A 13889-nucleotide genomic window follows, 5' to 3' on the forward strand; every position below is an offset into this window, starting at 1 on the left:
TTGATGTGGAACTCGCAACGTTTCCTTTAGGATGGTAAGTAAACAGCTGTTAATGCTAACATTGGCTACGCAGTTTCAGTTGTTTTGTCTCACCCTTGCTTAGATGTAGCTGGTTTTGACTGTGAGATATTTAAAGCTGTTGTTTGATTGAGCAGGGTTTTGTATGTGTAGACAGGGGAGTATCCTCTTTGTCAATTGGGTTTTCCTGTTTAAGCAATTGTGGCTTTTTGTGTCATGTGCATATAGTAATACTGGAAAATGGTAAAAATACAGTCTCTGAATCACTGCTGTTGTTGTAGTTTTTGTTGTTGGGGCTCCAAGCCTCTCGGAAATTCATCAATTGGGTTTCGATGCATACCTAACCGAGTGACAGCATGTGGGTCTGGGTGTGTTTTTAGCTTTGGAAAATTAGTTGGAACAAAAATTAGTCATTGGACAAATGAGTCACTTTAATAGCTCACCAATTGTTAGCTTTCTTTAGCTCATCACCAGCTTGTCCTCTCCTTATTCCCTTTTCTCTGTGTTGGACCCTCTGTTTTGTCTTTGGCGTGAGACTGTGCACCACTGATGTCCTTCTCTTATGGAAATGACCCTCTCACAGAGAAAGTCACACTCCATCTCACTTTTCAGCACCAGTCAGTCCACATTACAGAGCAGGGACGACCCCAGCGGCGCAGACTCCATCACTGCCCAGCGCTGAACTTGCACAGTAATGTATGGATTCCAGCTGACGCCTTGACACTGTGAAAGAGGTGCAGGGAGATTTCTCTCAAGCTGTTTTGACACAGAGCGTGACTCTGGCAGAATTCCTCACCTTTTTTGCTGGGGTGGCTAAACCTCTCGATTAATCTCGCGGAGTGGGCTGTTGAAAGTGAAGGGCGCTGCCTATTCCTGTTTAGCATTTATCAGATTTGCCCTTTGGTGATGGCAGCTAATTAGCGATCACATTATTCATGTCTCTGCCGTTTTGTTTTTCCTCACTTTCGCGGGCTTACAGAAGTGTCGGCCACGAGTATACACTGGCTGCGCAGATGGAATGAACATATGTAAAAGCAGAACAGCTGCCCTGATGGGAAAATATAATCTGCTTTTATTTCTAGAAGAAATATGTGCTGCAGACAAACCATTGAATTTACGGTTCAATCATGCATCAGGCTGGAAAATGACACTCTGCTTGTCTCATTATCAACACGCTAATTCAGATGTCTTTCTGTATTGCACTTTATTACTGTGCAAGATGCCTGTCAGCCAATCCATTAAACTCCAACAGAATAGATCTGCCGACACTGAGAAATGGACTTTTGAGTGAAGAAGGAGACCTCTTGTATCCACCAGTTTTGAAATTGAAAATATTTGTATTCATAGACTATTGATTTTTTTTCAATGAGGGAGGGGTAGATGGAATATTCTAAAAAAGAGTACTTTTATGTTATAAAATATGTGTAGAGGGGATATTTTGTCAGTAATCTATCAAGAAAAACTACAACATTCACTTCTTAAATGTAAATATTATCCACTTTTCTCCTCACCTTGTGTTCTGGTAATTGATAATGCATATTTTCAGCTATTTTCTGACATTTTTAAACTAAATGACGAAGCACTAAAGCAGAAAAATAGCAAACAGCTTAACAGATAATGAAAATAACTATTAGTCATGATAACCAAAGCTTTAAATGACTGTGATCATTTGCTCACCATTTCTGGGCGCTTACGCAGAAGAAAAAAATTGGCTGTTTGAAAGCTAAGAAACATGAAAACCACAGTAAAACTTTGGTTATGGTCAACTTTTCTTGGCGATCAAATGTGAGCTTTCGTGGTTGTTGAGCTTCATGGGAAATAGACTGATTTCCTGTATTTGGTCAATCACGTTTCTCACAGACTCCAGGAGGAAAGAGCAGAACCATAAAATAAATGTGAGCAGTGACCTAAAGTAAAATATTACAACAGCGGTGACAGTATATTAGTATGTTACAGTCCAGTGATCAGACAGTGTCTTACCAGGTGCGTACATTTGCATGAGGTATGGCGAGCATGACGGGAGGGGCCTCCACTGACCTTGGCCTGCGCATTTAACATCAGTGTGACAAATGCGTAACATCTGCAGTGCTAACAAGGGACAGGCTGTTCAAAGGTGTGTGGCACTGCAGCTCAGATGTTGCGTGACCAGACTTTTTCTGACCTGAGATTAATATCATTTTTCAAATTAATCTGAAAAACATTTCACCACACCATCTTTTATCTTTTTTTTTGTTGTTGTTGTTTTTTTGAGGATTTTTTAATAACTCACTGTAAGACATAGTCGCTTTATAATCATGGCTCTTTTCAGACGTTACACCTGTCTGGCGTTTGTTAGGCTCGCCACGCTCATTAAGTTAATTTACAGCTAAAGCTCTGTCATGAGGATAGTAAAGGATACGCCTCGTCTCTATTTAGCGCTCACCCACCTCTTTACATTCTTCTTCTTCTCCACCAATGACGAGCATGCCATCGGGCCCAATGAAAAACCTGCATCGCTCTAGTGGGCCATCCTGACACTTTAATTGGAGAGGCGTAAATCAGGCTCCATTGTCAAGGAGAGTAGTAATTATTTCCTCCTGTCTGAGCCACCAGTGATCCCCTCTTTCTTTCCCTATATTACTTTCTGTCTCTGTCAGGCGTTTCACACACTGTCCTTTCCTTCCTTTTCTTTCCTGAGGTGTGATTTAACAAGAAGCTTTTACTTTTACCTCAAAGCCAAAGTGCTAACGTGTAAAATCCTTCACATCCTGGCTCATACCTGCAGTGAACTGACATGTGACACTCAAGCCCAGGAGTAACACAAATGCATCCATTCATGAAAATGCAAACAGAGCATAATTTCTCTCTCTGGAGCTCAGTACGGAAATAGAGTTAAATCAAAGGCATCAGGGTAATACATACTGTAGCATTCACTTATCCAGCCAAGCCAAGTCGTTCTAGACTCCTGACTCCTCTGGTTTGGGCTTGTGTTTGAAGCTGCATGTATGTATTGGAAGAAGCGTTTGTGTTGATGCAGGTTTGGCTTAGACACTCACCATAGCTCCTTGTGCTGAGCAAGCTTTACCCAGTGAGCCCATTTAAAGCAAATCATTTCTCAAAAGGGCTGAACATGATATCTGCACGTCAGGTTTGCATGCTCCCGGTTTGAAACGGAGTGTACTCCTCTCACCAAAACCACATCCACATCTTTTTTCATGGCTGACCACATGATGAAGAATGTCCTGAATGTTATTACTTTACTATCATCCATCCTGATGATGAAATTCATCACTTCTGAGCCAAGACTATACTCAAGGAGGACATCTGAATATACTGAATGATAAGGGCAGGAATGCATGCTATGCAAAAGGAGAACAATTTTTTTAAGCCATGCTGGCTGCATGGCTAAATGGCTAAATGGATGGATTGACGAGACATTTGATACATTCATTGTGCACAGAGGATGAACCCTCGCTCACTTTTGTTTTTTCCTTTAAAATTTCCCATCCCTATTTGTCCGAATAACATGGTGATCCCTTGACTTTTCCTGTACAGCCACCATGAGATTAACATTCGTGATTTTGAGCAAAGCATATCAATAACCTTTGAATGGATTGTCATGAAATTTTATGAACATTTGTGTTCCCCTTAGGATGAATTGTAATAACTTTGGTGACTTTAGTTTTGCAGGTATTTGGTTTAACACCAATTTCATTTCAACCTACCTCAGCTGTACTTTGAGTTTAGTGCTAATTAGCTCATTTTAGCTTGCTAACACCACAGATTTTGCATTGCACTGCTTTAACAATACAAAATACCATTTGTAAAAAATAAAAGAAAATGTAGAAGATCCAGATCCATTATTCTCCTTTGCCAAAACCTGATACCTATATTACCCATAATGCAATTTAACCACTGACATTTCAGTTCGAGATTTTGTTATGCTAGCAGCGGCTAATGCAGCCTCTATCCTGCAGCAAAGATGAGGAGCAGGCTCGAGAGGCCTGGTGAACTCACTTCTTTCTGACCACACCCCAGACTCAACCACACTTGTAGTCATCTTCAGCCCCAAACCCTTTTCACATATGCAGTAGTACACCCCCCCGTCGATGTTAGCATTTAGCTTGCTCAAACAGTGCAGGGATACAGAGCAGCTAGCATTGCTGCAGACTCCTGGTCTTATTTTAACCATTTCCAGCTTGAAACTCAATATGTGAGCTGTAATTTCATTGCATAGTTTAATGCAGCCTGTCTACAGCAATTACTTACAAGCTGATTCATTATACTTAATTGGCAGATGAAAAAATAAATTAATGGAAAATAGTCTGATTTGATTCATATCATGGAAGGAAAACTAGTATATACTAGCTATTTTTCGAGTGGCTATTTAATCATCCACACATTAAAACCAGCCTCGGTCCTGAATGTGTTTGACCTTTCAGGCTTCACCCTCTCCCTCTCTCTGTGTGAGGTACGAGTCCACCGCCTCTTATGTTTGGAGCTGTACATGTTAAAGTGATCTGTTTGCTGTCTAGTTAACAGAGGGAGGGAGAGAGGACGATCATGTAGGGGAGGGGAGGGGGTGGAGGAGAAGGGGGACTTGACTGGAGAGTGTGTAATAGGACACCAGCCCTCTCTGTCTTTTCGCTCTCCTCCCTCTCTCCTCTCCTCTCTCCTGTGCTCTCTCTCTCTCTCTCTCTCTCTCTCAGTCAAGCCTGCTCTGTGAGCACTTAGATGGAATAGCAGCGTTTTTTCCTCTTTGGTGTCACTGGAGGAGACTGGAAACAAGGTGTTTTTATAGAGGGGAATAAATAAGACCCAGTTCTGGTTTGGTACCTGGCTTCTTCAAGTGGGACCAACACTGAAGCAAGCTCCTGAAAGGTGAGTCCAGGACCGGGGGCTGATCTTAATCCCGTCTCTATGAGAAGCAGGGTTTACCTGCTGTGCTGTGTTGTACCGGACTCTACTGAGGCAGGATGCAGAGAGGAGGTGGTAGGCTTGAGGCTAACAGGTGCAGAGTCCCACCAGTGAGAATTGGTGAGGATAGCTGAAGTAAACTGTTTACTTGCTTCTCCTTAAAAATCTTGTGTAATATTACATTAGACTACTGTGTCATGCTTTATTTCCCTCATGTGCTTTGGTTGTAGTGTCTATTTCAAATACACTAAATTTCCAGAATGTGAGTCATGACTTTTTAGCCACTGCTGAAGCTGATACAAACTTTGTGTTTGTGAAAATTTTGTGATTGTTTTGAATGGCTTTTGGTTCGGTTAACATTTTTACGTAACTTCTTTCCTTTAAGCTTCAACCAACCTTTGCCTCTTACTATAAAACACTAAATAATGTTAAGAGGATTGTCCAGCATCACAGGGTTTGAATGCTGTAATCACAAGATTCACATGTTGTTTCATGAGTCTGTCTAAAGTTACTTGAAATACACACTTGCTAGGCGTGTGTGTGAAGGAACGTGTGGCTGTAACGGAGCCACTGACAACTGAATGACAGGGTGTGGTGTGAACACACACCGTCCTGTTAGAGCTGGGGCATAGAACAAGTTGTTTACCGTTTTAGTCTTTTAATTCTTGTTCTCCAGTCAAGGAAGAATTAGACCTTAATACTTAATAATTTAATCTATCAAACCTAAATCCAAATAGAAGGACTTTCTCTCTCAATTTCCTGTAGCTAAATTGTGTTTAAAGCATTAACAGGAGCAGATGGGAGCTAATCAATCACAGACCCAGTTGAAAAATGAAAGGAAAAAAACAATGATTTGCTTTATGGAGTTTTCTTCTTTTATCAATATTAGTTTTTGAGCAGCTCCTCTGAAAAAGTGAGATGGAAAACTCATTAGGCTGTCAGCCAAGGAATGCACAATAAACACAATTATCATTACACCCCACTGGAAATATAACTCTCCACTCGCTCAGGCTGACCTCCTTTTGTGGAGAGGCATTTAATTGCCGTCGCAGAGATTCCTGGCAGACTCAGGGCTGGAATTTCTGGACTTTGAAGAGCTCGACGAAATTAATTGAAGTATTTATTATTTTTTGTTCGTGGCTACAAACTGTAAAGCACCTTTCTACTGGGGAGACCCATTAATCCAGAGGAGAACTATAGTGAGTGAGAGCATGAGAGAGAGAGAGAGAGAGAGAGAGAGAGAGAGAGAGAGAGGTGGTGAGCACATTCATGACTTTAGTGCGGCGATCATCAAAGAAATGGAGGTGGAAGTGCCTAAACCTGATCTGGTGGGATGTCATAAGGTGCTCAAGGTGACTAACTGCCCTCGCGATGAGTTCAGCAGCTGTGAGACCAACATTTCCATGCCAGAGCCTCTCCCTGGGAGATCACTCTGAGCATGCAGGGAGGGGAACGGTCAACAGTTTCAAAGGCTGAGTCATTTAAATTATTCAAATTTTATCAGAATGTCGAAATGGGAGAATTCTGCTAATCCTTGGATTACATTCAATTCATTTTTCTTAAATGTCCAATTGTAATGCTTTTAAAATCCTTGCTTTCTACAATATCTGCACGACCGCTACAGCCTGGTTTAGGTTAGCGGAAATATAGTGGTAATGCCAATTAAACTAGAGGTATAAATCGTGGTTAAGACTAGTCAACAAACACATTTGGTTAAGTATAGTGAAAGACTGTGGTTAAAGTGAAATAATGTGACACGCATTACGGTCAATCAACTTCCCCAAGCTCCACACCCTTACTTGTTGCCTCACAATAAAAGAAAGGCACTGATCCATGGCATTGGATGCAAACTGTGGCATGTGGAACTGAAGATCAAGGAAGTAATATTTATTTTTTGAGGTCTTGTTTTCTGTTGATAATCCACAGACCTCAGCATTTTACACTGGAACTAATTTGTGTCAAAGAAAATGTGGACTTGAGACTTGACTGCTGTGAGGCTTGACTTAGTTAAGCGAAGATTAAAGTGAAATTCTGAAACAATAAAAGAAAGAAAAGAAAAGAAAAATAAGACGATGATAACAGGACAAGGGCTGACCCTTGGGACAGGGCTAATGCGGCAGGCGCCCAAGCTGAGGGAGGTTCTGGGGGAGGGAGGGTGTGTGTGTGGATGATGCATCGGCAGAGTGGCTGCAGTACAGCGGCCGGGGCCGTCTGCTTAAAACCCCATGCTGTTTTTATTTCTCCCCCCACAGAGATCCCATTCCTCTGCAGTCCTCCATATGTTCTTCTTCTTACACCTGAACAGTAGAATTTCACCTCAGCTGTATATCAGTCATGCTTCACTCCACCACACACACCCATATCTCAACCTATTTGTACACTACACCCCAAACTGAAATTTTCATAGCAATCACGCAGCTTTCTTATCTGTGGGCCATCAATTTTTCATCGCACATCCATAAGCCATGAGCAGGGGATCCAACCTCTTGTAAAAGCAATGTTTTCTTTTTGCATTTAAAAGGGTCTTTTTTTTTATATATATCTCTAGTGCAATGTGAATTTGTGCAACTCAGGTAGAGTAACAGCCAGTTTGGGTGGTTAAAACAGCCGAGTCTCTCTCCAGCAGTGGAGTTTTGCACTGCAGGAGTTCGCGCCCCGCAGGCAGTACAGTACCTGCCTCGATCAATAATTGAGCTTCTCTTGTCCTGTTACGGAAAAGGAACAAGAGGAGGCAGAGGGGAGCATTTCTCCGGCAGCTCTTTTGTGCAGATTTAACTCATCCATATTTAAGAGAGGTACATCTGCAAAGATATAACAAGTGATGGGATTTAACTGACATGTTGTGCTCTCATCTGGGTCTTCATTCAGGGCAGTTTGGGCTACGCTTTACTTTATACCTCAGCATCTCTGGACCTGTCAGACTGATGATGTGACTACAAATATCAGTCATGTGTTGTTTTCTGTGTCTTATTTCTGTCCTCAAGCAAAGTTCATGACCCTCATATCAGTGGAGTAAATATCAAAGACACTGTCATTAACTTGAAACTGCTGTGTCCCAGTGAGCACTGGTTTCAGCGATTTACTGATAGAATCAAGATTAAAGCCACTACATGTATAATTTGTGAGACATTATAGCATCTTTTAAAGTTAGTCTTTTTCATTGTAGAAAAATGACACAATCTTGAATGAGCCTATTTGTCACTTTCAACACTTTCATGTCCTCGCGTGTAGTGATGTCTGCCATAGTGTCTTTGCTGATACCACCACTGGGGGGCTTTAACTGGGCTAAGTGACAGTTGTGTGTATATACATAATATATACAGTATATAATACATATATTGTCTGTATGTATACCACTTGTATCACCCAAACCCCAGCGCTACTGAGCTTTTTAGCATCTTTCAGCTCCTTGTTTTGCCTTTACTTTGGCTGCAACTTCATCACTTTATAACCTTTTTTTTTATGATCATCAGGTCAGAATTTTTATTTATCCATTGCTGTACTTATGAAAGTATTTGGTCTAAAGCCAGTGTCATTGCCATCTGCCTCAGCTACACTTAGAGTTTAGTGCTAATGAGCAAATTTTCACATGCTAACTCCACCAATTTAGCATTGCACTGCTTTAACAATGCAAAATTGCAAATAGCTGGTTTTAGCGCTCATAAACTCACTATATGCTAAATCTGCCCGACACCAAACAGTAAGCACGCCTCGTGGCGAGCAGCTGGTGAACATAGTGGAGCATTTAGCTGCTAAAGAGTCAGATATTTCCTTCAGGAAATAATAAAGACCAAACCAGAGCTAAAAGGAGAGCAACTATTTGACTTTTATTCACCAGGCGTCAAGAAACATGACTCTGAATGAATGATAATGTTGCTCTGTATGTGTTGTATGTGTAGATAAGCAACTGTTAAGTCATGTCAGGTTTTATAATGTGGTGATAAGTCATTGGCAATGTGTTTATAGCTTGTTCCTCCGCCAAACAGTCAATTAATATTGCTATAAATGATTATATACTGATATTTCAACATGTAGAACTAGCCGTGTCATCTAGCAAAAGAAAAAAACTTTACTCTCAATTTTTAACCCGGACTTCCTTTGAGGTGTTCTGGGTAGATTTCTTTTACAGAAGCTCTTCTGGTACACAAGCACTGACATGTTTTACATTAGCAGAAATGGAAGTTTGTTTGGAATACACTGAAGATTTAACAGGGATTGTTACAATGGAAGAATAGGCAACTTCCAAAGGTATGACTTACAAGACTGAGGGAAAGTTAAACTCAAAACCTCTGATTTTCCTCTCCGAAAACCCTCCTACAGGCAGCGGTGACTGGTTGTAGTTCCTGAGCGGTGCAGTCATGGGCAGGCCGGAGGGGTTGGCCAGGCCACCTCTGGTGTCAGCTGTGGCACTTTCCCTCCTGGCTCTCTCTCTCCTCTCCACCGGGGCCTCCAGCCTCCCACAGCCTCTGCCAAGAGTCTTCCTTTCCTTCGAAGGTAAGAAGAAATAACAAACATGCTTCCCCCCCGGAACGAATGTAAACCATCAACTTGGCCTTTGTCCACTTGTTGTGTTTCGCTGCAAATGTAATGATGTTGCACTTATGCCATGTGTTTAGTGCGCTAATGCTAAACAAATGGTTGATAATCAAGGCTAGCCAGGGGCTACATCATTATAGAATAGAATACGGCTTACCTAGACTTTACAGATCTTATGCAATTATGCTGTTTCTTTGGATCAGATCCATCTTTGACAGTTTGAACCTCAGGCCTTGAAGCTCTGTTCTTGGTCAATCCTTGTCCATCTATTGTCCTGCTGTGTGTAAGCAAAAAGTCAAAGCTCTGCAGGAGGTGGCACTGCTTGTCAGAACTACCCTGAATCTGTTCCTAGTTAAACTTTAATCACACTACTCTGTAGTGCAGGCCTGTGGGTATTGTTGCTGCCTCTGGTTTTGATTCTCTTGTTTTATTTAATTTCTTTGACATAGATTATTTTATGAATTTTTGATGTTCCCTTGAAATGTGTGTACTTTAGTGGTAAGCGGGTTGAGTGTGTGTGTGTGTGTGTGTGGTCCAGGTATTACTCATGTTGTGGGGACCTTAATTACACAGTCACATTATGAGGACTTGTCTTCCTTATGGGGGCAAAAAGCAAGTTGCCATAACATAAATAATTAAATTCAAGTAGTTACAAGTTTTAAAGTTAGGATAAAGTTAGGTGTAGGTTGAAGTTAGGGTTAGGAAAGTAGTAGTCATGGTTAAGTGTGTGTGTGTGTGTGTGTGTGTGTGTGTGTGTGTGTGTGTGTGTGTGTGTGTGTGTGTGTGTGTGTGTGTGTGTGCATGCTTGCCTGAGTCAATGTGGATGAGCTGGTCGATCACTTATGCCCCATGCAGTGTGAGCGGAGCAGTAACCTTTTTGCAGTGGCTGGATAGTGTGCAGGGGCTGACGGAGACGTTTGATCACCTTTCACTACCTCTCACTGTGGATTAGGCAGCTACAGAGCAGCTGAGGCTGTCCATCAATAAGGTTTCTCCATTCAGACAGTTAGAGAAGTCTTACAACGTGAGGCTGAAGCAGCTGTACTTTTGTTGTTTTCTTTTTTTCTTTCATTCTCAGGCTGTGACTAAATTTGCCGTACTTGTGCCACGTATTCTCCCAGTTTGGGCTCATTCTTTCCCTCTATGCCTCGGTGTCATTTCTCTTCTGTCTTTCTTTCTCTTTCTTTGATTATTGTTTCATTCCATATTTCTGAACCAGCCTGCTGTCATGGGACAGTCTGTTTATGCTCTGCACACTGTGTGAGTTGTTAAATATGACAGATCAGGAAAAGAAAGAGGCCAAAACGAATGACTGGACACAAGGAAAACCCAATACCATCACTATCTTTGGTTTTGACCGCTCCAGTCACATTATTCACTCACTTCTCGCTCCTCAGTGTTTCCAAATAGCCATCTTATAAGGTCAAAGGTGGCCGTGCTGAAAATGAGCCAATCCCTGTAATCCTGGAACGCTCCATTCCCTTTCTGAGTGTGGATTAGATTTGATTTGTGTTACTTACTGTAAGCGTGTACGGCCTCAGGGAGGACCATAAAAGGAGAGTTTGAATGCTGGCCACTAATTCTTTAACAAATTCTGCACTTTATTCTTAACGAGAGTTTGTATGTATGATGAGGTAAATGTGTGTGTTTTAGTGTGCTGTAAATACCGTAAGTTGCATTTAGGTGAATTTATGAGTAAATAAGAATAAAGACGACGAGTTTTGAAGTGGAACGATGTTTATTCGAAAGCTAAACAGCCAGCTTCAGGTGTGAATTTACATTCCAGCTTTGATTTAGCACTTGATATTAAAACTTCAGGGAGCTATGAGCAGATGCACCTTTATTTTTTGAGTTAGAAATCATTTTTGAACTGAGGAGGATGAGGATCATAACTCCCTCTGGCTGCAGGAGAGAGTTCGGCATGGGTGAGCACCAGATGTAGGGAGACTCTTAAGGCCTAAGGCGGAGGCTCGTTTCTCCTATAAACACTGTTGTTCACCAGGGGAAGAATTCAGGGAGTTTGGGCTCCATCCAAAGCAGCCAGAAAGACAAATGAAGAGTCGTGGAAGAAGGCTGGAAGAGTGGCGTCCCAGAGGGGGAAGAAAGCGCAGGTGTTTTGGCACCTGCTGGGTGGCCAAAAGGTTAGTCCTTGAGTCTGGATTCTTCTGCTGCCAGATGTGAAACCTGTTAATTATTATGAGCTGGAATTAACTAAACCAAGAAAATAAACTAGCAAGTGAGACGCTTGTGTTGTACATAGATCAGGACGCTTGAATATCCTCCACCTTTTCCTTCTTGTGTCACAGCTGAAATCCAATCCGGGGGTAAGGCAGGTTCATGGGACTCCCGGCGTAGCCCCCCGTCCTGCAGAGAAGTTGCTGTCTCTGACATTCCTCTCTCCCTCACTCTGCTTACTCTCGTGTTCTCGAGGCGAACGCAGCCAGGCCACAATTAAAACCGCATAATAAACAGTGAAAAATGCAACTAACCCAAATAATAAACTCTCCAGCAGTGCCTTTCTCTTCCGTGCCTCGGATAATAAACTCAGGCCCCCTTCCTCACAGCAAAACTATGTAGGGATACCCAGTGTGATAGAAGATAATGACTCCTCAACATTTATTTTGGCCGGTTTCATGGCATGTTTGATGCATTTGCTGCTAAGAAGGAGGCTGAGTATACAGAGCACAAGTAGTATGCAATTGTGAACAAAAATGGGTTTTTTTTTTCAGAAATGAACTGTCAGATAAATTTCAAATATTTTGTCCGGCTTTTCAGAAACTCTAAATAGTTTATTGCCCACACATCTCTGGAAAACAGTCTTGAAAGTCTAGACTGATGTAGCTGGTATAACAGATGTGGTCTCATCGTAACACAATTAAAAATTATGGTTGACATATTGTTTTTTTTTTTTTCTTTTATTACAATGAAATCACAGCACAGCCTGGCTTGTTTTGGAAATTGAACAGCCCTTCAGCTTTGGGGCTGTAACATGAATTTTTCTTAAAAAAAAAAAAAAAATGAATGAAAAGAATTTGCATGAACTGATGAATCATTTCAGATAGTTCAAATGCAGGTAATCCACTTGAACTAATCTTAAACTACATTGTAGTGATGATGCCTCCTGCTTCTCTTGAGTGACAAGCTAACGTTACTATAAAGTGTATTTCATGAAGTCAGTAAACAGCTTTACCTTTTATCCAATGATTTTACTTTCTATAGTGTCAAATACAAAATGCTATCACTCATTACTTTGTTGATGGTTTGGTTTCGTTCTGTTCTGCGGCTCGCTAGTTTCCTCCAAGGCACGTTAGCAAAGAGTGCGACAATAGTCATAGCACATGCAATCGGTCAGCTGGAATATGAACTTCAAATTTTGAGTAAAAGTGGCAGCCCTAGTCCAAATGCATCATTACCATCTCTTCGCATTTAGGACACTTAGCAGCCATTTTGTCAGGCACTACTTTTAAACAATCTTTCAGAACTATGGCGGCTGCAAATTTTACTTGTTTGGTTCCATCCAAAATGTGTCTTTCTTATTAACTACCGAAGGCTGTTAATAAAGTTTTTGGTGAAATTTGTAGTTTTGTCTTAGATATTCACTGATGTTAATGAAAAAGTTGACCAATTTCAGACCATTAGTTTTAGGCAAAGTTCTTGTAGAGCTGCCTGCCGTAAAATAAAGGGGATGAAAAAAAGTTTATATTCCTCATAATATGGGTTTTGGAAAATGTATTGGTACTGAAAGACTGATATATCAATGCCCAACCCTAGTATGGATCGGCAGCTTAAAAGCTTTAGCTAAATAGCACTAATAGTGAGTTATGGCTGTCTGTGATGTGTTGAGATGACAGACAGGATTAACATAGCACTGCTGTTAATTTTAGACATTGTCTAACAGCTTCCAGATTTTTAAATACATGTAATGCTTGCTCAGACAACATACTGCATTAGCGGAGAGAATAAGATACTGTTTAAGTAGCTGTTCTATTATTGTGTAGTATTAACACGACCACGCTACCTCCTGCAACGACGGTAACAGCCACACACTGATTTTGTAGCTGTAAACTGGGAAAGGAGTGTTTTTCAGAACAGGGCTGATACTGCAAAGCACAGCATATTGAATTAGCTGCATATTGGTTCTGCTACTGTATCTGCGGTTGGCCCTGCTGTTGCCAAAATGCCATTCCCAAGATGGTGGGATCAACAATTCAGCCTCATTTATCCCTTCAGTTGGCAGTTGGGTGTTCATGATCAGGATCATTTAACCTCATCAGCGGTCTCACCCTGTTCTGGCAAACCTCCAGTATCCAATACAGTATAAACTTTGAAATATATACAGTATGTATGTGAAATCCTGAAAGATGTTTATTTGAAAGGCCTTCACCTGCTCATGTGTGGATAATGTTGATTTTTGCACACACACGTTTGGCTGAGAGCCT

General features: G+C 41.3%; 1 protein-coding gene across 1 annotated transcript in view; it reads left to right on the top strand.

The window, feature by feature from the left end:
- The first annotated feature begins 4723 nt into the window (after positions 1 to 4723).
- Positions 4724 to 13889, top strand: part of sema3c (semaphorin 3C) — a 42248-nt gene continuing 33082 nt past the window's right edge. The window contains exons 1-2 of the mRNA XM_022749281.1: positions 4724 to 4878; positions 9235 to 9408. Of these exons, the coding sequence (XP_022605002.1) occupies positions 9273 to 9408 (136 nt within the window). The 5' untranslated portion in view covers positions 4724 to 4878; positions 9235 to 9272. The remainder of the gene's footprint in view (positions 4879 to 9234; positions 9409 to 13889) is intronic.

The sequence above is a fragment of the Seriola dumerili genome, unplaced genomic scaffold (assembly GCF_002260705.1).
Source record: "Seriola dumerili isolate Sdu_G_001 unplaced genomic scaffold, Sdu_1.0 BDQW01000138.1, whole genome shotgun sequence".
Taxonomy (NCBI): domain Eukaryota; kingdom Metazoa; phylum Chordata; class Actinopteri; order Carangiformes; family Carangidae; genus Seriola; species Seriola dumerili.